Below are 25,757 nucleotides of genomic sequence, written 5' to 3' on the forward strand. Positions count from 1 at the left end.
CAGTTCTACACACTGCACTCATGTACGTAATGACCTGCACTGACTGTCAAGATCCTATAACCGACCCAGTCACTCTCCCTCACTGTGCTGCTCTCCACACTGCATTCCTGGACCAGAAGTATCCCACTGAGCTTGCAAAAAGGGTGAAAATCTTATACATCGTGCTGTCCTGTGTGGCAGCCATGTGCCACACATGGGAGACATGGCACGTGTGAAACAGAGCAAGTGTGAAGGCAAAAGTAAGCCTTTATGTTGTATTAATTTGTTTTCACACAGCCACACAGCTCTGTGGCTACTGCCCTGGACAGGGCAGGCGAAAGCACTTCCAGGATGGGGTCAGGAGATGGGATGTCTCTAGCAAGACAGATGGAGAGACACCGGTTTTCAGGAAGTGTTCTGGGTTTTTTCACGGTTCTCTAACTCCCAAAATGGCTCAAAGGAATGAAAACTTTCCACTCATTCTTATTTGCTTTGTGGTGCGCTCCTCAATTATTGGTTGGACAGTAGAAAGTGGAGTGGACATAGTACAGTGGAGCCTGTACTATGTCTTCATCTTTTCTCATCTGAAAACTCTAGATTTTGTCTTTCACAAATTAATAAAAATGAAACACTACAAATTATAGCATTGATTTAAAGATGAAAAGCACATATTCTATCTCTACATCTCTTTGATGACATCTTTGGTTCTGGGCCAAAAGAGGGGCAATTTTTTTAAATATTGATTACATTTCGTTTTGTTACATAGTTTTATAGGCTCTGGGATTTCAATAATCCCTTCCCGGGCCCTACCCACTTGGTGGATTCCTCCACCTAGTTGCAATATTACAGTTCAAATCCAGTCAAGATTCTTTCATTGTAGCCATATATGAAGCATGGAGTCCTGCATCATATTGTCCAGATCAATTCAACAGTTTCTTGGGGAAACCATCTCTGGTCTGAATGCAGAGCTGGCAGAACATCGTCCCAACCACTTAAAAGCCACAACATAACACCAACAACAATTTACAACATTATGGAGTTAATTGACATGGTATTGAGTAACCAATATGTTAAAAAATGCAGGTTCTTAACCACATCCTGTGACTCCTTCATTGATTTCAATTTTAGTTTATATACAGACAGCTTCTATACACCTTAAAATGGCTGTAAGGCACTATTCAGCTGTCTCGTGTCTATTATCATTGTAGTACTTAGCAGTTTATAGTGTTGAAGCATTATTTTTACTGAACTTGGCAGATTTTAGGATAGTCTAAACTGGCTTATAACTCTAACAAGGCATATGTCAATAGCTGAGCTGCAGAACAGTTTTAGGAGGGGTGTGCAGAGAAATCTCCAATGCCTTAGTAGGGAGTAACTAATCTTTGTGTCCTACCTCGTAAGGTATTTGTGGGTCCAGCTGACTGTTTCCTGTCTGTTGTAAGCTTTCCTTGTTGTTCTCTGCCTATTGACAGGGGCAATTTTATGATCTGTTGGTTAAAGGTAAACTTCCACTGGCCATTCCTCCATCTCCTGGGAAGGAGCCCAGCTGGCCTGACCAGATAAGTTACCTGGACCTGGTTACCTGGCAAAAGAGATCTAAGAAGCCTTCTGGGACACGCAGACTTAAGTTCTGGCCTAAACAGATTCCTCACATTGTGTTTTCCGGGTCAGCACTGGGAACATGACAGGGGTGCCATCTCTGTGACCCCCAAAGCCCTTCTGAACTCTCCTCCGCCTCCACATCAAAGTGTTCCCTCACTGCACTCTGGAGTCTGGTGAGTCCTTTAAATACCCCAACTTGTTCGGTCTTTTATTTAGATAAACAATATCTTCTATGATTAAACTACCACTGGATTTCTGCAAGTCAGATTACTGGAATCACTGAGATTGATTTTAAAAGTAAGTGAAAACAGTTTGTTTCGCATAGTTCAAATTTTCATTGATTTGGAGCTGTTGTGCAAACTCTGGTTTATCACATTTAGTTTAAAAGACATGGGGGAGGGGCCCGGCACGGTGGCACAAGTGGTTAAGGTCCTCGCCTTGCATGCCCGGGATCCCATATGGGCACCGGTTCTATCCCGGCAGCCCCGCTTCCCTTCCAGCTCCCTGCCTGTGGCCCGGGAAAGCAGCCGAGGACAGCCCAAAGCTTTGGGACCCTGCACCTGCGTGGGAGACCCGGAAGAAGCTCCTGGCTTTGGATCGGCATAGCATCGGCCGTAGCGCTCACCTGGGGAGTGAATCATGGGACGGAAGATTTTCCTCTCTGTCTCTCCTCTCTGTATATCTGCCTTTCCAATAAAAAAATAATAAAAATAAATCTTAAAAAAAAAAAGAGATGGGGGAGGGAAATCTGATAAAGTGAGGACTGCCCCTCCTAGATGAATTATTTGTAACATATATTAATATAAATACATTTCAACAATTAAATATGTACTTTTGAGACTATAAGAAATATACACATGTCCAAATGAAATGACAATTGACTGTTAAAATTTCTTCCAATATTCTTATTAATGCAAAATAACAAAAAGACTCATGGGCTAAGTGAAAGGTCCTAGAAATGCATTATTATCATTACTGCGTTTCCTTCAGTTATTACTATCCTTAGCTTGAGTACCTTGAACCCTGAAATTCTCTTTTCCTACTTGAAGAAGAAAACTTTCATGAATGCTTAATTTGTTTAGGCAGTTAATCTACATTTTGAACAGACCTGTGGATATTCCCTTTGTAAATCATGAATTAATATCTGGTCTGAGTTGACCAAATACCCGTCTCTGGGCCTGCAGGTAGTACGACATTGATTTTCGGTGGTAGTGTGAAAGGTGTTGACTAAACATAAATGATGTTATGTAATCTTGGGATTGTGAATTGTTTGAGAACAGCAGAATCAGTCTTTCAGTAATGTTTTTCTAATGAAGGAGTTATTTTATTTCTTTGAAAATCACAGCTGCAGCTGTAGAAGGAGACAGACTGAATTAGCCTCAGTCCAGGGTTCACCCCATATGCCTGAGTCCAGGCAAATGCCAGGAGCCACAATCTCTTCCATATCCGTGGCAGGGACTCGGGCACTTGAGCCATCTTCTAATGCCTCCACAGGCATGTTAGCAGGGAGCTGGGTATGTGGAGCAGCCAGCATTTGAACTAGCACTCATTTGGGATGTTGGCTTCTTAGATGGTCTTGCCCCTGGTTTTGGTGGAGTATAGTGGGGCTAAGAATGGTCGCATGTTGAAATCAGCCTAAGTTATATGCTTATGCTGTTACTCTTACCTGGAAAATGCTGTGGGTTTTCTCATACAAAGTTCACACATCAAGAACAGTTCTAACACCTGACAACAAGGCATGTCCAGAATGATCCATTTGTAGAAGGAAGCAGAGGTCTCCTTACTCTCCAAAACAATTTTCTTTCCCTGCTATTATTATTTTGTTTGATAATTGTTTTCCTTTTTTAAAAATATTTACATATTTTTTCATTTGAAAGGCAGATTTACACAGAGAAGGAGAGAAAGATCTTCCATCCGCTGTTTCACTCTCCAGGTGGCCACAATGGCTAGAACTGAGCCATTCTGAAGGCAGGAGCCAGGAGCTTCTTCTGGGTCTCCCATGCAAGTGCAGGGTTTCAAGGCTTTGGGCCATCCTCTTCCACTTCCCCAGCCAAAAACAGGGAGCTGGATAGGAAGTGAAGCAGCTGGAGCACAAGCCAGTGGCAATATGAGATTCTGGCACATGGAAGGCAAGGATTTAGCCATGGAGCCATCATGTTGGGCCTGAAAACATCTCAAAAACCTCCTGAAATATCATAGTTCATGTTTGCCCTACAACAAGCTGATAGGACTAAATATTTCTGATGTTACTATTAAATAGATATAAGGGGAATTTGCAAATTTCCACTGAAGACCTGAAATCTGGAGATTTTAATTTTCTGGAAGAGGCTTACTTTGACATTAAATCAATATGGACTTTATCAGGCACTATTAGCAGTTAACATCGTGGTAAAACTTAAAGGTGGTAATTTCAGATTCACATGTTTAATTGAAGAGAAATACACCATTTTCTCTGCATTATTGAACTTCCGGTTGACTTACAAAGCTCAAACTGAGGCTTCTTTACAATCTTCAGTAACAATCCATAAAAGTTATAGTTGATTCAACTGAAAGGAGCCTCTTCGCATAAATTAGAGCTTGTGCTCACATCTCTGGGACAAGAATCAATTTCAGATAACTCAGTCCATCCTATAAGCTTAAAGTCATTATCTAAGGTGTTGTGTAAACACCCAATCTGTGATTTCTTCTTGGTCACCTGAGAGTAAGGTAATGCAAGCACAAATAATCCCTGGTGCATATATGTAAATACCAGGGGAGATAGAGTTGGATATTTAAATACACAGTCCAATTTTGTCTATTTTGGGCAGAAAGTGAAGCCTACGAAAAGAATAATAGCGGCTCTTAACATTTCCAATGGCAGTTGGCCTAGTTTCTATGTCAAAATATCAGAGAACTTGCACGCTATTAAAATGATTTTGGGGCCCAGCACGACAGCCCAGTGGCTAAAGTTCTTACCTTGAATGCGCCAGGATCCCATATGGGCGCTGGTTGTAATCCTGGCAGCTCCACTTCCCATTCAGCTCCCTGCTTGTGGCTTGGGAAAGCAGTAGAGGATGGTCCAAAGCCTACACCCACATGGCAGACCCAGAGGAACCTCCTGGCTTCATCTCCAATCACTTGGAGAGTGAACCAGCAGATGGAAGATATTTCTATCTCTTCTATCTGTAGACCTTACTTCCAATAAAAAAAAAACAGAGGTTGAGATTAATTCAGATTTTATTTTTGTAAAGTCAAGATGCTAATTGTAACCTCCATAGTAACCATAGTACTGGGAAGGTAATTCCACTTGTTAAAGTCATGGCCTCCAATGCCACAGTACAGTAGTCTTCCCTTATTTCTAGTTTTGCTCTTTGTGGTTCTCTACCCACAGGCAACTATAATAAAATATTAATATAAATTTTCAGAAAAAAATTCATAATTTTAAATGATAAATCATTCTGAGTAATTAAAATATCTTCCTATATATGTGTCAAGTGACTTTTCTTCCTCATTTTTTAGACATCTCAGTTTTCATATTTACTTTTAATATCCAGCGATGGTGTTCAAGTTACCCTTGTTTTGCTTAGTAGGCACTACAGTGGAAGAGTAACGATGCTGGCAATCCAGACATGCCAAAAGGAGGATATCATAAAGTTCTTCATTTAAGTGAAAGGAGGAAGACAGATGATCTGCAGGTTGGGGAAACCAGCCATGGTCATATTTGTTCCTGTAGTCTAGTGGTTCCCAAACTTCACTGGAGATATAGTTTTGAGACCTTGTTCCACTGCTGCTGACTCTGGATTACCGAAGAAATCCTGATAATCTATTCTGGTACCTGTGACTCAAATCAAGCTGCTAGAATTTCAAAGACTATGAACTCTTTTGTACTTGAAGAGAATTTAATCTAGGTCCTATATTTGCCCACACTGATAGAGACCAGATAGGTATGTTCCTTGGTTTTCAATTTTCTCTTTGTAGAGAAGTAAGGATAAACTCTCAATGGGTTATGTTATTTATTCACCTCTGATGAAGTTTAAGGAACAGCCACACACAGTATTTCATGGACAATGGTGGAAAAACACAGGTTGAGAAATAGATCTGTCAAATCTCTCCTTCCTCCTTCTGCTCCTCCCTCTTCCCCTCCTCTTCTGTTAAATATGCCCTAGGACACCCTCCCAGGACTGCTCTCCGTCTGCTGTTCAGATCCATCCTAGAGAGTGGAACGTTCGCGCTCTGCCTTCAAGATGCATCTCAGTGCAGCAGATCACCGCCTCCCTCTCAGTGATGGAAACAGCATTCCCATCATTGGGCTTGGCACCTTCTCAGAACCTCAGGCGGTAAGCTTCTCTCACTCTCTGTGTTCTGTGTGTGTGGTTAGAATGTGTCTAGAATCTGTAATCTGTAATCCATTTTACATGGATTTTTAAATAAACTCTGTAATAGTGGAAGCAACCTCCAAAGATTACTGTGTGTGAGCATTGAGTCAAAGGTTATATTAAATCAGATCAAGATTAAAACATAGTTAGAAAGAAAATGAAATGTTTCTGTTCCTTTCACTGAAATTTGACTGAATGTTATTGACTAGAGTGATCTAAGGCACATGGCAATCCTGAGTTTATGACTGAGTTCATAAGCACTGGTAGGAATAGACATTACAAGTGTGAATATACTGTTTCTAGAACACTATATTCACTAACTTTGCTAATTTTGCTGTGTCATTTTTAAAGTTCCCCAGCCTGCAACCATATAAATAACTACTCTTAAAAGTTCTATCAAGCTCCCCAAAATATACTCTCTATTGCTTTGGCTTGATAAATATGCAGTAGCCTTAGAAGTAGCCTGTCTAATTTGCCCATAAATTAAGGTAGCCAGATTTAACATTTTAAAGTTCAAGATAATCAGTTAAGTTTGAATTTCAGATCAACAACGAATTATTTTCAACAAATTATTTTTAATATAATCCTATCCCATTTAATATTTGAGATCTATATATTATTTTTGCTATAGCAAAATAATTCTTGCATATCTGAAATGCTAATTTTTGTGACATCTGCTTTTCTCTTCAAAAGTACTCTAAACTTTTATGTCCATAACTATCCACATAGAATGTTCTCGGAGAACTCCTTAGGTTAACTTTTGCCACCTCATTTTGCAGCTTAGCTACTACCATATGGCCTCTATTGGTGAAAAAATATCAACCTTCCCAATTTATCAGTAAGCCCAGTTCTGCAATGGTATGTCCAGCAATCTCTCTTGGTCCGCTGAGGGCAGCTGTAACTGGCTCAATGATTTTGGTGTTTCTGTCATTGAAATATCTCTATCTCTTTGCTAAAATGTGTGTCAACTGGACCCTGCTACAAAACAGACTATTGCTACATTTTCTTAGTTTACCTGGTAGATTCATTCTAGCCTGTCCTCTTCCCTTGGGGTTTTGTCCAGTTTTTGGCCAGGTTCCATGCCATATGTGAAAGCCTACTTCATTTAGGGTAGGTCATCACTTTTTACAAGTCATTGAGAGCTTTGACAGTACTGTTTGTCTTGCTTTTTAAAGTGTGAGGTTATGTTTCAGAGGAAAGGATTCTCGTATTAAGACAAAAAAAAAAAAAAAGCTCTTTTCGTCAAAAAATATTCAGCCCCTTCCTGACTTGCTGATGCAAGAACCTCCAAGACATATTCCTGTTTGCACTCCCCATCTCCTAAGGTACTGGTTGTGTAATTCCACCATTCTTTCAGTATGACATCTTCTTTATTCTCTTTGCTGTCCTTTTCACAATTCCTTTTCCTTGCCAAGATATATTGAGACTTACCTGGTGGCTGGGACAAGATGTGCAAGTAGATGCTGTGTAGAACACATGTTGATGTTATATGCAGGGGAGAGTCTGCCATGTTCTGTTCATAGAAAGTAGGAAATGCCAGCCTTTAACAGGGAGGAGAGACCACTGAAGTAGTATTGTGTCATTTCTTCTGGTCTATTTCCCATTCACTAAAGTTTCCGTGTGTGGTATGCTTCCAAAATGCTCATTTCATTTTAGATTTTTGGCTCTCTGTTTCCTGTGGGGTTATAAAGTAATTAGAGATGCATTCTAAACTTCTTAATTTTTTCACGATAGATCAGTAGCTGTGGGTCATAGATCTCATGTTTGATGTGATCTGCCAAGCATTTTTTAAAATACATTTTATTTTTTTTATAAAGATTACATGGCAGATCTGGGTGGGAAGGATTGAGGTTTACGGAAAATTGGGTGTACTCATTGCTTCCAAATCTTATGTTGTATTTGGGGCAAGGGGAGAGACAAAGGGGGAACCACTCATCACCTTCCACATGTCCAAGTGCCCAGGAATGAGGAGCCGCCACTTCACATCAACCCAGGGTCTCAATGTGTACATATTTCCAGGGTTCTGTCCAAGTGGTTTGGATAGTTCTGAAATGCTGCCAATTTCACCAATCCAAGGGTGATGCCACCCTCCCAATGTCTATTGGCAAGCATTTGGTTAGAACACTGAAAAACAGAAGCAGGCAGATGTATTTCTCAACATTTATTACATAATGCCAGGACAATTTCTAACTATGAAGTTAAAAATCAGCAGATTAATCCATTACCAACCATACTCTAAAAGACGATTTGAAAATTGTATTTGATGAGATTAAACAGGTGGCTTGGTGGATATCATTATTAGGCCCTTCTTATCTCACTAAAAGATGATAAGTAAATTAGACACAGTTGTGTTTCTGTAAATATAATCATAACTGAAGCATTATGGAATACGTGGAATCTAAAAACTGAAGTCTAAGTCTGCTTTGTGCTGCTGTAACACAAAGCCTTGGACTCCGAGTGATGTTTGTCCAGAGATTCAACAAATTTTGAACATACTCAGAAAAAAAATCAGGAGCAGGCATTTAGTCTAGCAATTAATGCACCATTTCCCACCTTATGGCACCTGGGTTCAATTCCCCACCTGGTTCCTGATTCCAGCTTCCTGCTGATACAGACTTAGGAGCCAGTGGTGATCGCTCAAGGGCTTGTGTCCCTGCTATCCAACCGAAAAGCCTGGGCTGAGTGTCTGATTCTTGTTTCCATTCTGGTCCAGTCCTTGCTATTGTGAGCATTTAGAGAATGAAACAGTGGATGGATGAAGTTGTTTGGTTTTTATTTTTTTCCTTTTCACGTTCTTCCTTTTTAAAAAATAAATTAATTAATGTTAAAAATTGAGTCTGCAATGCACAAAAACAGATTTTGTTTTCTTGTTATTCCCGAAATAACAACTGCTTAACAGCATTTATGTTGTGAGAGGCATTACAAGTACTCTAGATAAAAATTTACAGTATTCATGATGCAATAGGTTATATGCAAATTCTATGCCATTTTATGTAAAGGTTGTGTGAATTGCCAATAATGGACACACATGGCGTCCTGATTAGTAGTGACCAATCTTCAGAAAAGACTCATTTCTCCCCTGACCCCCCAATCTCACCCTCCTTGTCACTTCAGACCTATAAGGGACTCTGTGCAACATCAGTGAAGATTGCCATTGACGCAGGGTACCGACACTTTGATGGGGCCTACGTCTACAAAAATGAGCACGAAGTGGGCGAAGCCCTCAGGGAGAAGATTGCTGAAGGAAAAGTGCGGCGGGAGGACGTGTTCTACTGTGGCAAGGTGAGCTCTTGCCTTCCCTGTCTCCTCGTGTGGATGGTGGGTCCTGTGCCACCTTTGTATGGTAGAGAATCTTGAACATTCTCAAAGGAGGGATTTGAGTCTTTACAGATTTTTGTGTTTGGGGGTCTTAGAAGCAATCCCACATAATTAGTAAGGAACAGTGACATTATGTATTTAGTAATAATAACCTTTTTTTGTTTAAGGTGAATTTAAGATGACACCAAAATCATACAAAATAGAATTTTCAACATTACTGTATTATCAGATTATGGGGGAAGTGATAGCTATCTTAATATTTTGAGAAGATAATACAGTCAACTTTTGCAGTCAGTGGAGTTTGTTTAATAAAACCAAACATAAAGACCAGTTAATAAGTCCACAAATTCTAGGGGCCAAAATTATGGCGCAACCTATTAAGCTGGTGACTGAAGTGCCAGCATCCTATGTAACCACTGGCTTGAGGACAACTGTACTTCTAATCCATCTCTCTTCTAATGCATCTAAGCAAGCAACAGAAGATGTCCCAAGTGCTAGGGACACTGCACCCATGTGGGAGACCCAGATGTAGTTCTGGGCTCATGGCTTCAGCCTGCCCAGGCCCTGGATGCTGTGGCTTTGTGAGGCAATGAACCAGTGGAAAAAAGATCTTTCTGTACTTCTCTTTCTCTTTCTCTCTCTGTGTGTGACAGTGGTCTCACATTTTCTCTGTAACTCTGTCTTCCAAATAAGTGAATACATGTCTTTAAAAAAGTTTACAAATCTAAGATCCAGTTATGTGAGCATCCTGGGCAAGCACACCACGTAAGCCTCTGGTTTGACGTCTTACAGTCATTTCTCCATTTGGCAGGTGCTAAAGTTAGTGTCTAAGAAAACAGTAATTAAAGCAATCTGCAAAATCCTTCTTTTTCTAATTTGAGAGACAGAATAAGAGAGAGAGAGAGAGAATGAACTTCCGAGGGTCTACAATGATGCTGGAGTGAGGTACAGTTAAGAATTTGACCCAGGCACACGGATGTGGCACAGGAGGCACTTAACAATTAATTAATTAAGCCCAATATAATCTAAAACCCTTACATTTCCTCAGAAAGTATAATTGTCTTACATCCTTATGTTTTCTGTGTATAATTCAGTAATGTGCTTCACAGCCTAAAGCACAGGCAGGCACAGCAGGACTGTGCCAGGTTACATAAACAGAGTGCGTGGCTGAGTCCAAGTGAGAGGTAGTTGTTATGGTCCCAGAGCAGCGCTGGCTTTCACTGCAGCTCAGCTCGTGCCTGAGAGGCAGTGTCTGGCAGTGGGTAAGTACACTGACTCTAGTGCTAGACCACCAGCCCAGCATTCCGGGTCTGTCAATAGGAGCTATTAGTAGTTTAGAGTTTCTGAACCTTGGTTTTGGTTTCTGTAAAGGAGGGATGATAAGGTAAGATTATTATGAATTAAGATGAGCAAAATACTTAATCCATATCTAGCACAAAGCTGATATGCTAGGTGTCTGTTGAATAAACATGATCAAGAAAAGAAATAGAGTCATTAAAATAAACAGCAGGATTTCGCTTAGAAGGAACAGTAAATATAACACCAAGTGTTCCCACAGTAATGACAAAATAAACTTTGCACTGACTTCTCCACATTTAGTTTTCTTTGCATTACCATGGCAAAAAGGATTTGTCTGAGTGTCTCTGGGAACCTATAATTTTGTGTACAGAATTTCCATATGACCAACCACACCTTAATGCCTCTTTATGTACACTTAGAAATTAAGCAAATTCTTGGTGAGAATTGACAGAATTAACATGAAATCTTTTTTTTATATGAAATGCTTCACAAATTTGGGCGTCATGTTTGTACAGGTGCCACACTAATCTCCTCATCATTTCAATTTTAATGTATGTGCTGCCAATGTGAGCACAATTAATCTGAATTCTGATGGATCTAATGGGTACAAAAGAACAAGAAAAGGGATTTAAATACATGCAGTTTAACCTTTCACCAGGTATTGGTACCATCTGTTCCAAGATGAAGGGCTCCTTGAAGCCACATATAACCATATTCTTATTTGCAAATTTGAAATATACATTTTTTCATAGTGATAGGAAGCTGAAGCGGCAGGCCAGGTCTTGATCTGCTGAATGCTTGTTCTCTGGTTTCACAGTGAGGTTAAATGAACACACTATGGGCCAAAGAGGAAATTAACATGGGGAAGGAGAAGACTTTGTCAATGAGGTAGGCACTCTGTGGTCAAGGGTTTTACAAAGGATAAAAAGGCTACATAATTGTAAAAAGAGTGTGAATCTTAGCTAATTCTTCCCCTTTAATTATTTCAGCTGTGGGCCACAAACCTTGACCCAGAGAGGGTGAGGCCAGCCCTGGAGAGGACACTCAAGGTCCTCAAGCTTGATTATGTGGATCTTTACATTGTTGAACTGCCCATGGCCTTCAAGGTGAGTGCAGATCCCTAGAAGCTGGGCTTCTACACCCCCCTGAGTAGGAGCCAATAGTCACAAGTAGGAAGCATGTTTGTTACTGAGAACCATGCAGGCCCGCATGCCGAATATTTTCAATTTTACTTCAATGTTGTTTCTATTAATGTTTGTTTTTCCTTCTATAGCTGGACCTCCCTTTATCAAGCCAGGAAGTGGTCCTTATTATTCCACATTTTAGATATCTAGCATCCAGACACAACCTTCTTCTCAATCATACTCTGATAAAATTGACCATTCTCAATATAATACAAAGTAGTACAGACAACCTCCTTTATATCCTCTCTCAAAGAGTCAGATTTTTGGATCCAGCTCCAAAGCCACATTTCTAGATGATATCTGTTCTTGTAGTTAAAATGCAGTCACTTTTCAGACTTTCTTAAGCTACAAATTCAATATTAATTTAAAAACCAAGAATGTTCCTAATAAGCACAGTTGAAGAGCATATGTCATCTTCAATTTTATTCGTGGAAGGAGAGATTTGGGAATAAAATTGACTGCTTTGCTATAAAATAAATCAGAGTTTGTTGGTCAGCAAGAACAAGGACTCTCTACTACCACAGAGGCCAAAATTGCTTGAGTTAACCACTCTTGCTTTTTGGTATTCTCATAGTTGAAAAAAGGGTTGACTCTCCTCTGTGGTCACCATCCATCTCCGTGGCAGACTTTGGGGAAGATGTCTTTTTACATCCTGCTTCTTGGAGGCATGGGTTTGAAGATTTCACAGTTGCCTTGGTCATTGTTCTGCCTATCTGCCAAGACCACAGCTTAGTGATAGCCATCTTGGTCTCTAATGCAAAATAAAACAATTAGGCAGGGTATTGGTGGCCTGGGATTTTTCCTTTAAATTGATAACTATTGATAACTATTATTTACCTAGTTACCTATTGATAACTATTATTTACCTAGGCCCAATTCCAAAGTACATTCATAGGCAATTGGTTGCTTTGATAGATTCAACACACGATAATTATTTGACACTTCAGTCCATTGCTGTGTTGGGCTATAATTTCTGCCACTTGTTTGAGTCCTAAGAGATGGAGGAATCATGTGACATGTTAAGTGAAGCTATTTTATGTCATACATGTGTGGTGAGGAACAGCAGAAGCCCAGCCTTCATGTAAGCCTGCATCCTCAAGCTCAGGAAAACTGCTCATACATTGAATAAAATCTCACCTGTGTATGTCATCGGCTGCAGATAAGGGATTCCAATAGCAATGCCATAATGTTTATTTGCTCTAGGGTTCATTTGCAGGATTCATCTTTATCTCAAAATGTTACATTTCCAGTATGTTTTGGTGTTATTCTTGAGAACTACAGATAAGAACAGGAGATGAGTCATCCATGGGCTTGCCCAGCACCAGTCTTTGATTACCCACTAAGCCATGTGTATTCTACTTGAAGGTAACCAATTTTCTAACATGGCAAGGCTCAGAACTCGCCCTTTACTTTTTTACATTGCATCACAAAACACAGAGAAACCATTTTAGTAAAGCATTATTTGATAAACCCAGTAGCAATAAACACATTTCTCCTTTTCACAAAATCCAACTGGCAGCTACAAAAGTCAACTAGCTTAGTATTTTTCTAGGAATACACAAAGCTGCAGTCTTGGAGAGCCCATTGTCTGAATGTTAGGACTCTGCAAGGTGTGGAGTGCTATGTTGCTGCATACATAGGAGAACCTGCCACTTTCCAGCTGGAGGTAAAAAGCAGAATGATAGAGAAGGTAAAGGCAGAGACAGGAAGGAAGAGAGAGAGAGAGAGAGAGATGGAGATCTTCAATCTGCTGGGTTACTCTCCAAACAGAAGTAACATCCATTATGGGGCAGTATCAAACCAGGAGCCAGAAGCTGTATTGTGGTTTCTCACATGTGTGGCAGGGGCACAATTATTTGGGCCATCCTCCATGGCTTTCCAGGAACATTAGCAGCAGTGCCAGCTTGGAGCTGAGTAGGCAGACTTGCACTACCACTCTGATATGGTATTCTGACATTGTGAGCAGTAACTTAATCCACTGTGCCTAAGTACAGCTCCCTGAAATAGCTTCATTTTACTAACGGGAATAAAGAAATTGAATTACATACGTGCTTGTTTTACAGCCTGGTGATGAAATCTATCCCAAAGATGAGAATGGTAAATGGTTATATCACAACATAAACCTGTGTGCCACATGGGAGGTAAGTGGGGTGTCTATGTTTTAAAGATTTATTTATTTTTATATGAAATGCTGAGTTAGGAGGAGAGTCACAAAGAGAAAGATCTTCCATCCATTAATTCACTCCCCAAATGTGCGCAACAACCAGAGCTGCGTTAACCCGAAGCTGGGAGACAGCATCCCCCTCAGGGTCTCCCACACAACTGCAGGGGCTCAAAGACCTAGGCCATCCTCTACTGCTGTCCCAGGCCACAAGCAGGGAGCTGCACAGGAAGAGGAGCAGCTGGGTCATTAATCGACACCCAAATGGGACCCCAGCACATGCAAGGTGAGGATTAAGCCACTGAGCCATCTAGACCCAGAAGAAGCTGCTGGTTCCTGCCTTTGGATTGGCTCAGCTTCGGCCACTGTGTGCATCTGAGGAGTGAACCAGCAGATGGGAGATCTTTCTCTCTGTTTCTCCTTCTCTCTGTAAATCTGCGTTTACAAAAACAAATAAGCAAATATTTTATATATATTTATTTGTTATATTATATATTTTATACAGCTGCCAGCTTTAGCTTCTGCTTTGTTTCCCACCACTGAGATCTTAGCAGCCAATGGTAGTGGCTCAAGTAATTGGGTTCCTTCCCTGGAAGAAGAAACTTGGACAGCATGGCAGGGTTTCCCTCCAGCCTCTCACTAGTCCTGGTTTATAAAGGCAGCTAGGGAGTAAGCCAGTGATGGGAATTCACCCATCACAATTTGTTTCTGTGTCTCTCAAATAAGTAAATATGTAGTTATTATTCACACTTGCAAGAACTATATAAATAGGTGACTATATTTTTTCTTGAAATACAGGAAAACATCAGTAAGCTAGAATTAGAATGCTCGACATTTGGCATACTTTTTTACCTACTAAGAAGCCAATCAAAGTCAGAATTAATGTTTTATGTGCATATAAACATATCTGCTTGTATTGTATATTTATAAACACGCTTAGGTAAGAGAAGATGAGACAAAGTATTCTGCATTCAAATAGGAGAGCATATGTGTTTCATACACACTGAAACATTTATAAAAACAGGTGAGTTTTATTACCAAATCAGTATCTATTACAAAAATGGAAGGTAAGATATGATACGCACAACTTTCAAAACTCATTCCGTCATCAGATCCTGCCTCACACACCCTGCCCCCTTTTCCTTCACTGGATGCTTTTGAAACACACAAGGTCTTACTTTTGATGAACCTGATGGCTGTGCAAGCATTACCCTCACTGACTTTGCACTTGACTTGAAAGGTGTATCCCAAGTGGCTGCTTTGTCGCCATGCCAAACACTCACCACAGACACGTAATCTTGCTGCTTGGGAGGCTTCTTTGTTGACCTGTTGTCACCCACAGGCTTTGGAAGCTTGCAAAGATGCTGGCTTGGTGAAATCCCTCGGAGTCTCCAACTTCAACCGCAGGCAGCTGGAGCTCATCCTGAACAAGCCAGGACTCAAGTACAAGCCGGTCAGCAACCAGGTACAACTTCACAGCTTCCGCTGTGGAGGAGGGACCCCAGCACAACGCTGACACAGGCCAGCACACACCAACCTGTGATCGGTCTCAATTTGTGTCGCCAAAGAGGAAGTCTTAAAACATGCAATGCATACCAAAACACCTAAAAGCGTTTTTGAAGACAAAAACAAAGAGAGAAGATGTTACCTCCAAAACGTCAGACATCCTATTGAATGTTTAAACTAGTGCAAAGCCAGTGTAGGGGACTGTGTACAAGCAAATGGAAATTAACCAGCACCTTAGAAATGGCCCCCATGTAATGAAGGCTTAATTAAAGTAACCAACGCTACTTGCAAAGAAATGGTTTCTGGTGAATATCATGAGGAAAATGACTATATGTAGGAAAAATGTAGAACTTTGCTTAAAATTAAACTCAAAATTAATGTTCCTTTGGTCAGAAAGAAAGAGGACAGCAAAAACCAGTTGTAAATACTAGAAAACATCTTTAGTTTTAGGAAGCATTGGCTAGAAAGAAAAACAGGAAAATCACTAAGACAACCTTTTGTTTTCATACAGTTTTTATTCTTCGATATTATTTTTTTAAAGATTTATTAATTTTTATTGGAATGTCAGACTTACGGATAGAAGGAGAGAAAGAATGATCTTCCGTCTGCTGGTTATTTCCCCAAGAGCCACAAGAGCCAGAGCTGAGCCAATCCAAACCAGGGACAGGAGCTTCCTCCGTGTGGGTGCAGGGTCCCAAGGCTTTGGGCCATCCTGCACTGCCAAAATTAGGGAAGCTGAAGGAAAGTGGTTCAGCCAAGACATAAACTAGCACCCATATGAGATTCCTGTGATCGCAAGGCGAGGACCTTAGCCACTAGGCTACCACCCCAACCCACAACAACTTTAAAATCTTAATATATAAACATTGGGAAATTGCAAAGAAAAATAAGTAAAATTCTTAGAAATTCAGTAGTGATTTTAGTTTACATCCTTATGAGTTAAAAACATAACAGAAATTAGAGGGGAAAAATTAATGAGAGAAAGCATTAACATTCAACCACAAAATGTACAGGAGAAATGAACAGAAGTTCTCAAAATAAGTAACTCTCAAAACTGATCACTTGGAGGCTGCTTACCATGTTCGTAGAAGAAAGCTTATTCGGGAGCTTGGGTACAAATGAATTTAGTCTGAGTGTAAACCAATGTGGAGAGATACATCCATAGTCTTAATAATGTTCACAGGCTTCTGTTTTTAGAGATTCATTTTTTGTTGAAGAGTCTCAGGATGCCCGGATGGGCTTCAGTGTGTGTTTATCTTGGCATTGTTTGAGTCAAAAACTTCAGGAAATGATTCAATAAATGATAAGATGCATATAAAAACTGGACAGTAGATCTTTCTGAGTTGTTTTGGTAGAAACATGAGTGGACTATTAAGGAGAAAGACCTAGATACAAGATGTAATATAAGGTGAATATTATTATTATTAAGTCAAGTTTTAGGAAAGAATTTTTTGAAACTTGATGTAAAATGCATTTGATTACTGGAATCTGATTTGGTGCCCCTTCCTGTCTCTCCAATGGAACCCTGTAGATCGAGTGCCATCCATACTTCACTCAGCCAAAACTGCTGAAATTTTGTCAACAGCATGACATTGTCATTATTGCGTACAGCCCCTTGGGGACTGCTAGGAATCCGATGTGGTAAGTTATGCTACACGTCTCTCACAGCAGGATTTCCTGAAATATGCAGAACAAGACTAACACCATTTACGTTACTGAAATGACACCACTTGGCTGTGGGATCTAATCCATTATGCCCAATTGTCAGAAAATAGTACAGTTTTAAAGACTTAAAATGACCAATAAATGTACCTCTTTTGGTAACTTGGGAAAAGTTTATAGCCACTGAAGTATTCACAATTAAAAATCTAGCCACTGAAGTATTCACACAATTAGAAATCTAGGTTTCATGGTGTTAAGAAAGTAACTTCTTAAATTCATTATGTGCTAACATGTATTAGACCTAATACATCCATCCCTCTCTATGAACTGTTGTAGGAATTTCTTAAGCTATGAAATTATCTATCAGTGCCTAGTAAATAGGAAGGTTCCAGTAAATATTTACCCAATTGTTATTTAGTAAAGCCTTTAACAAATAAAAAAATTACTGACTTATTTTAATTGGAAAGGCAGATCAGATTTATGGAAAGAAGGAGAGATAGAAAGATTTTCCATCCCCCAAACGGCCACAACAGCCAGAGCAGAAGTGATCCTAAGCTAGGAGCTTACCCTGGGCCTCCCACAGAGGTCCCATGGCTCTGTGCCATCTTCTACCGCTTTCTCAAGCTATAAGCAGGGTGCTGGATGGCAAGTGGTGCATCCGGACACAAACTGGTGCCCATATGGGAGCCTGGCACTTACAAGTTGAGGATTTAGCCATTGAACCATTGTCCTGGGTCCCAGTAGAGTTTTTATAGTCACATTCTGAAATATTGGAATTACTTGTTTTATTGTATTTATTTAGTTTGCTCTCTGTATTCAGTGTTGACTCTACCGCTTGGATGTATTCCACAAAGTACAAACTTGACCCATGCCAAGATGATTTCAGAAGTTGTGGCTCTCCTTGCACTTGAGTCCTTCTGGAGCCTTTTTCCGTGTGCCTTCTCTTAGAGTCTGTAGGCTCAGCAGGCAGCTCTGGGAACTTGCTGCCTGGATCCTCTCCTACAAGGAGCAGCTCTTCACTGAAGGGCTTCTGTGCACTCAGAGCGCTTGATCACAGGCGACCCCAGAATGTCCCGGGACATCCCCAGTTGAAGGGCGAGACAGAGGAGAGGATTTGGTTGTCATCACTCTGGCTAAACATGGTGGTGCATTCTTGCTTTCTGAAAGGGTGAACACGTCTTCCCCGCCTTTGTTGGAGGATGCACTGCTAAACTTACTCGGGAAAAAGTACAAGAAGACAGCAGCCCAAATTGCTCTGCGCTTCAACATCCAGCGAGGGGTGGTTGTCATTCCTAAAAGCTTTAATCCTGCAAGGATCAAAGAAAACTTTCAGGTGAGAGAATTGGCTTTTGGAAATGTGAAAATATGAGTGTGTTTGTTGCCTTTGCTTGCAGAGAACTTCACTTTGACTCACTGAGAAGCTATCCTGTGTTGCTTTATTGCATGTAGCTTCCTGAGCCTGCTTCCCCATCTTTTTATAATTTGTATCACTTGCAGATTTCTTCGCTGCTTGTTTGTTGCTAGCTCCCTTCAATCTTCTGCAAAACACAATAATCCACATTATCACCAACACCCATAACCCCTTAATTTAACGAAACCTAAACCCAACCATCTAACAATAATTACTCCTATTTTACCCAGAATATCCACAAAAAACTAAATAAACCTTCAAACAACAAAACAATTCCCTTATCACATCTCCCCTTTCCCCTCCCTCACACTAACTAACACAAACAAACTCCTACAAAAACCACACAAATAACCTAACAAAAATAAAAACATCCCTCCCACCCACCCCACCCAACCCCAACCCCCCCCCCCACCCCCCCCCCCCCCCCCCCCCCCCCCCCCCCCCCCCCCCCCCCCCCCCCCCCCCCCCCCCCCCCCCCCCCCCCCCCCCCCCCCCCCCCCCCCCCCCCCAACCCCCCCCCCCCCCCCCCCCCCACCACCCAAACACCCCCCCCCAAACCCCCCCCCCCCCCCCCCCCCCCCCCCCCCCCCCCCCCCCCCCCCCCCCCCCCCCCCCCCCCCCCCCGCCCCCACCCCCCCCCCCCCCCCCCCCCCCCCATGGCATGAATCAGTGCCACATGAGGGATCCATGCAGAAACAAGGCCATGATTTATCCATCAGGCAGCTGTGCCAGGCCCAAATTTGAGAATTATTGCAGCAAATCTTTAAGGATTTTATTCCTTCTGTACATAATTTGTGATCATTATTATACCCCTCAGGTGAGAAAAGAAGCTGCTAGATAAGAGTAATTGTTCTTTTCTCGCCAAAGATGAATGAAAACCACCATGCAACATTAGGAACTGCCCATTTGTTTGTAACAAATTTCAAAGTAAATTATTTGTTCAGCTCATAAAAATAACAGGTATGCATAAATTTTAAAAAGTAAACATGAAAGAGTATGTGTCCCCTCCTACAAAAAAAATACTTTAATGCCTGAGCATAGGTCACAAGTGACTGGTGGACACAGTAATTGGGATAAGGCAGAAGCCTTCATCTTTTATTTCACTCTGCCTTGCACCAGCATGGCTCTAACAGTTCTTAGTGAACTCAGTTGCACACAGATATCCCTGCTGCCTGATAGTTGCCTGTGTGTTTCAGCCCTTGGAAACTGCAATTACTAACACTTCCTTACTTCTTCACGGGCTCAATTTCAAACATGCTTCTTCTTCAAGCATTTTTGGTTGTTCCTGTTTCCTGACTGGGTGATTTGTGCCAGTTTATAAAGAAGATTTAAGTGAATAAGAAGATCCTATATAAGTTTACTTACCGCTGAAGCTGTTACTTCTGTTTCTTACATTCTTAAGTTTCTTAAGAGCAAAATGTGTTTCCATTGCTTCCAATTCCTATTCCCTATTATCTTTTACAATTTTCACATCAGATTTTCACTCTGACTGCTGCACTGCCCATCCAGCTCTCTGCTTATGATCTGAGAAAGCAAGTGTAAGACAGCGCCAAACCTCGGAACCCTGCACTTGCATGGGAGATCCTGAAGGGCTTCTCAGCTCTGCTCATCCTCAGTCACTGCAGTCACTTAGAGGAGGCAACCATCGCATGGAACACATTTCTGTCTCTCCCCTATATATCTGCCTTTCCAATAAAAATAAATAAATCTTAAAACAAAATAAAAAGTAAATCCGTAGGCTCACTCTCTGGGACTCCATGAAATCCTGCATCAGGACAAGATTTGCAGCTCTGCAAGGCCACTGGGTTCATCTGCAACCTTCAGACTCAAAGGGCTTGAAGCAGGAAGGCTGTTTGAGCAAGAATTCATTTTGTGACTGGTCATTCTTATTTTTGTGTTATTCAAATGTTTGATCCTTTATAGTTTCGTAAAATTAAATACTTGAACAATTAACAACAAATACTGATGCCCTGAAAATAGCATTTTGAACACAATTCACTAAAGAAAAAAAAATTGAGCAAATGTTACATCTATCTACCCTATGATTACCATAGTCAAATGAGTAAAGTAAGTCCATGTGTTTGACAGAAAAGATCAGTAAAGTACCATGCAACTAAAGTTACAGAATAAAGCAGTACTGTATTTTCCTCTTGTTGTTTTAATGTGTGGGAGGAACACCTGTGAGGGGAGGTAAGCTGGGTGGGGAGGATGAAAGGAACTTGCATTTTAAAAGCTGCGTACTTGTTCTGCTGGCATTGTAGTACAGCAGGTTAGTTTTCACTTGAGTTTGGCATCCTGTATTGGTAGTGTCTGTTTCAGTCTTGGCTACTCTGCTTCCCACCCAGCTTTCTGCTCCTGCTTCTGGAAAGGCAGCAAATGATGTCCCAACTGCCATCCACGTGTAATACCAGGATGAAGTACCTGGTTCTTGGCTTTGACTTGTCCCAAATTTGCCTCTTGTGGTCTTTTGGGGAGTGAACCACTGCTTAGCAGATCTTTCTCTCTTACTCTCCCCAACCCTATCCTGCTGTGCTTTTCAAATAAATAATAAATATTTTTAAAAAATATGTGCTCGTTTATTTTAGAAAGGTGTTTTGAAACAGAAAGGAACAGGCAGATAAAGAGGTCCACAAGATGAAGTGTGAAGTGATCTGAGTTTTGGGAGGTTTTGGCCCCATGAAGCTCAGGTACAACACCATCATGCTTGTGCTCCACCTCACCTGCCTGCAAGTGTGGGATTTCCCACTTAACTCCATACTTCTCTGTATACCGCTGTCAAATACTACTCATAGTTAAACTTGATAAATCGATAATACATTTAAAAATGCAGTGTGCACAAAGTGTGCGAGCATAAAGAAAAATAAAACTATGATTATGCTGTTAAAATAAAAAGGTAGGCAGGACATTGAAACCATGTGAGAAAGTATTTCACGATATAAAAAGTAAAGTTTGGAAAAAATAATCAAATTTACAAACTAGGAATTAAAAAAAAAAGTAAAAGAAGGTAGTATTCCAAAATTAAAAATGGAGCAATTAAAAAAAAAAGATTTAATTTCCTTCATTGAAACTGAAGGTGATAGGTTGTGGAGAGGATTTGATGATTCATCCCCCAGAAAAGCCGCAACACTCAGCTAGGTGGAAGCCAGGAGTCTGGGCCTCCCTGCAGGGGGTAGAGGCCCAAGCAGGTGGTAGAGGCCATCTTTGCTGTTTTTGCTTTTACAGTAGCAGCGAGCTACACAGAAAACAGAGCAGCCAGCACTTGGACTGTCGCTCTGTTATGAAATCCCAGCATTCTTACTGGACCTCAAGTTGAGCATCTTACACAGAAAAAATAAGAAATCTTTTACGTCTGGAATGTCAGTAAAATTCCAGAACATTTGTTATTTGAGATAGCATTTGGAATATCTTACAAAATATTCTCAGCAACTATCTCAAACATGCAGAACTAAAAAGTACATCCAGCCCCATTTCCAGTGGTGTCTCCAGAAGCAGCCCCACCTTCTCAGGCGTGCACAGAGAGGCTCCTATTCCTGTGGAGGGCTCCCACAGCCGTCCCACACTCCCTCACCTCAAGCTTAACCCATCTTCCACCTCCAAGAATGTTCTTTTATTTTGTTTGTTCCAGATCTTTGACTTTTGCCTTACTGAAGATGAGATGAAGAACATTGAAGCCTTGAATAAAAATGTCCGATATGTGGAATTGCTCATGTAAGTTTTGGGGGGGATTGTTAATAAGAAATGGCCCAGTGGTTTTGGATCGTTAAGCATCTACCAACAGAGCTATCATGTATCTGTGTATCTGTAAGAAACACAGGTGTAAGTATAACGCACAGCTTATTCTAAATGTCCACAATGAGGGGATTTTTAAAAATTCATGGGAAAACAGAGTCAGATAACATTCATTTTTCATGAACTTTCTGAGGTTCCCCTCTTATCCTCAGAAATTCCCACAACTTCACATTTTTATTTTCTCTTGATTTTACCCAAAAGGCTGGGAAGTCATTACCCCAGAGGGTCATTTAAGAGTCCTGATTTATGCCATTCCATGACTTAGGTTAAAGGAGGGCATGCTAAGGATTCTGAGAATTATCTCACAATGTACATGTGCTAGACAACTGACTCTGTACATGCATGTTAGAGAATAATGTATATATTTTAGAGAATTAACTCATTACGTACAGATTAGGGAATTTTACCTCTTTACATAGATATTTGAGAATTGATTCATTATTGATATGTTAGAAAATTCATGTATGTTATAGAATTAACTCATGTGTATGTCAGAGAAACTAAGCCATGTGTACAATTTAGAGAATGAACTGATTAAGTACATATGTTGGGGTACCCATAATGCATAAAGCTTAAACAATTGATTCATACATATATGTTAGAGAATCAACTCATATACAAGTTATCTTGATGGATTTATATTGGAGAATTAGTTTATAATGTGTACTCGCTAAATAGGAGTGAAAGTATCAACAAAACATATTTATTCCTTCCAAAAATGCGGAGCAATGCACAAATTGGAGCAAAATTTTCTAAAAAATACTTCAAGAATTTCCTCGTTGAAAGGCACTGCTGCAATAAAGCAGGAAAAGAAACTTCAGCTTGCAAATTTCCGGCATACGTCCAGATCCACTGTTAACTAATCTCCCACAATAGAATTTCCTACATTCTTTCAAAGTGTTAGTACATTCAATTAATCCATTTAACTAATCCTTTATTTGCTAAATGTTACATGTTTTTCAAAATCAAATATGATGCAGATGTTACACATATGAATATCTATCTAAACACATGATTTTTTTTCATTTATATCATTCTGCCTTAAACTTCTCAGTATTTAAATCACCTAAAGAGCCTTCTTTGTTTGGCAATTTTTAACTTCACATTTAGAAAAATACTCACTAAAATGATTAATATAGTTGGCCATTTGTCCTCTAAACTGTACTTCCTTGGTGATACAGAAGATACTCTGGTATAATAATGCATATCTGAACTACTGTTAAAACAATTTCTGAATGTTAATTAACCAGGGAAAAATTGAGGTGCTACTCAGCCTCAAAAACTAAAAACACAAGCTCATGATATTTTGCCAGAACTGAGAGAGGAGTAACAGTGCTTAAAGACAAATAGGTATGATTAAATAGCAAGAGGTAACCAATCCACCACTGTACTGATCTTTTTTCACAGACATGTGTAACATGAGTCAGTTTAACATTTCTTACTTTTAACACCAATTCTAGCCTATTTTTCAGGAAACAGTTAGAAAACTAGCAAGATGAAAAAACTGTTAAGCCATGTGAACCAACAAACTTTCACTTAGAAATTCCGGGTCATATACATACTGTTTTCATTCAGCTGGTCTACGACATGGGAGAGCCTTTTTTATTTTATATTTTAATTTAAAGTTTATGGTAACTTGGAAAGAACTGAGTCATGACAGGGACAGACCCTGCAGACCTTTTATAACCTATCTCACCACTGTTGTTTCAGGCACAGGTTCATCATCATCACTGTCAATAGTGATGAACACTTTACTGGTCAGCCCCTTTGTAGAGCTCCAAGCTTTACACACTCACAGGGTGTAGTGAGAGGGGACAGGAAGCATTCCTGAGCAGAAGAGTTTTGAAGAGCTCATGCCGTTCATTGTGAGGGAGGGATGCAGGGTCCAGAGAGGTGTGGAGGAAGGAGCTGAGACTGTCCTGAAAACACAGGCAGCATGACTAGCCTCTGGCTCGTTCATGTTGTCCTTGTTATTGTTGTGCTGAACAAAACGTTAACATGGTGACATCCTCATCCTCCCACTCACACTCTGGGTGCCCTCCAGGGCTGCAGGGAAAGGCACTGGCTTGAGGGAAAACACAGGAGGAAAGTGTAATAAACCCGGGGAGAGTCCATGCAATAAGAAGATGTGAATAACCCACATGGCATCATGACTTTTGGAGTGACTGTTTTTCTTCTGGGGGCTGTGTTTACAGGTGGAGAGATCATCCTGAATACCCATTTAATGATGAGTATTGACTTCAGAGCACCCCTGAGCAGACTGTTCCTCCCCTTGAGCTTGCAGACTTTGGGCTGAGTGGTTCCCAAAGATGTGGACATGACAAGGGTTTCACTGTCCTCAACGTGATAATGAAATTATGCCTAACTTTTGTGTAGTGTACGTGACTTTGATTGAGCTAGACTTAATGTAAGTAGTTCAAATCTGATGAAGTAACTATTCGGAAATTATCAGCTAGAAATATTTAGATTGATGTCTTCTATATTTCAGACTGAAAGATGTAAAGACTTTAAAGACTTAGAAAAGTTTTAAAAGATAGCATTTAAAAACAGTAACTCATGAATCTGCGCACTAACATTTAGGAGTTTGAATTCTTCAGTAGTCAACATGATAATCAAAAGTGGGGACACCTAGCAGACAATGCACACATCATACACTATTGACAAGGAAGTAATTTTTCCCACGTGAGAAGAAATAGAAGGCAGAATGCAGAAAAGTCTAAAGATACAGCCACGTCATCAACACAGAGGTCAGCAAAGTCCTCATGATCTTGGTGTAATGCAGTTTTGTTCCACCCACTATGTGTTTCTATAGCATTTATGCAGCACACAGAATGGATTTTTACCAGTTCTCTCTGGCGTCCTTAATGGGCTTTAGGCTCCAACAAAACTGCAACGGGTCACCCGCAGGGGCTCTGTCTTATCCCCTCACACACAATCATCAAAAACTGTTGCTGAGTGAAGTGACTTGCAAAACCAACATCACAAATAAACTCTATCAAAAAATCATTCCAACACTGCTGTTATAAAAGCAAGTACTTAAAAGGTTTTAAGAAATATAATGAAAGACAGTCATGAAGTTACTATGCTTATGTAATTTTTACGTAATTTTTAAGAGAGCTATTGCGAAAGTCATATAAATTTTGAGAAAGTGGCAAACTGAAAATACCATTAGCAATTTACTGTCTATAAATTTTCTAAAAATACACAAGATTATTAGAATTCAGCATTACAGACTTAACTTTTCACTTAAACTAGATCAATTATTTGTTCACAATAGATCATTGTCCTAGGATGAGAGAACTTTTTAAAAATTGCAGGTTTCAGAACAAATTCTTTTCATCTCCATTGCATAAGCACGTATGTTACTGCTTAAAAAAAGTCTGATACTATACTTTCCAATGGTTCTAACACTAAGAAATGTATAATGCTGTCATGTGGAAAATAATTTGTTCACAAAAGAATAATAAAGTATGATGATCTTTTTTCCTCAA

At 40.3% G+C, this 25,757-nt stretch overlaps 1 protein-coding gene and 1 non-coding gene across 2 annotated transcripts; one reads left to right on the forward strand and one right to left on the reverse strand.

The window, feature by feature from the left end:
• The first annotated feature begins 1,795 nt into the window (after positions 1 to 1,795).
• LOC121170966 (aldo-keto reductase family 1 member D1-like) lies at positions 1,796 to 25,757 on the forward strand. Its single transcript, XM_041002446.1, has 10 exons — positions 1,796 to 1,878; positions 5,727 to 5,897; positions 9,051 to 9,218; positions 11,543 to 11,659; positions 13,801 to 13,878; positions 15,241 to 15,363; positions 16,936 to 17,045; positions 18,234 to 18,399; positions 22,103 to 22,185; positions 24,462 to 25,757. Exons 2-10 carry the CDS (start codon positions 5,805 to 5,807, stop codon positions 24,502 to 24,504), a joined length of 981 nt encoding a protein of 326 aa, XP_040858380.1. The 5' UTR covers positions 1,796 to 1,878; positions 5,727 to 5,804; the 3' UTR covers positions 24,505 to 25,757.
• Positions 11,024 to 11,127, reverse strand: LOC121171047. Its single transcript, XR_005886090.1, has one exon. It is a non-coding gene; the product is annotated as a U6 spliceosomal RNA (small nuclear RNA).

Source organism: Ochotona curzoniae, unplaced genomic scaffold, assembly GCF_017591425.1.
Source record: "Ochotona curzoniae isolate NIBS_2020 unplaced genomic scaffold, NIBS_Ocur_1.0 scaffold_2476, whole genome shotgun sequence".
Classification (NCBI taxonomy): Eukaryota; Metazoa; Chordata; class Mammalia; order Lagomorpha; family Ochotonidae; genus Ochotona; species Ochotona curzoniae.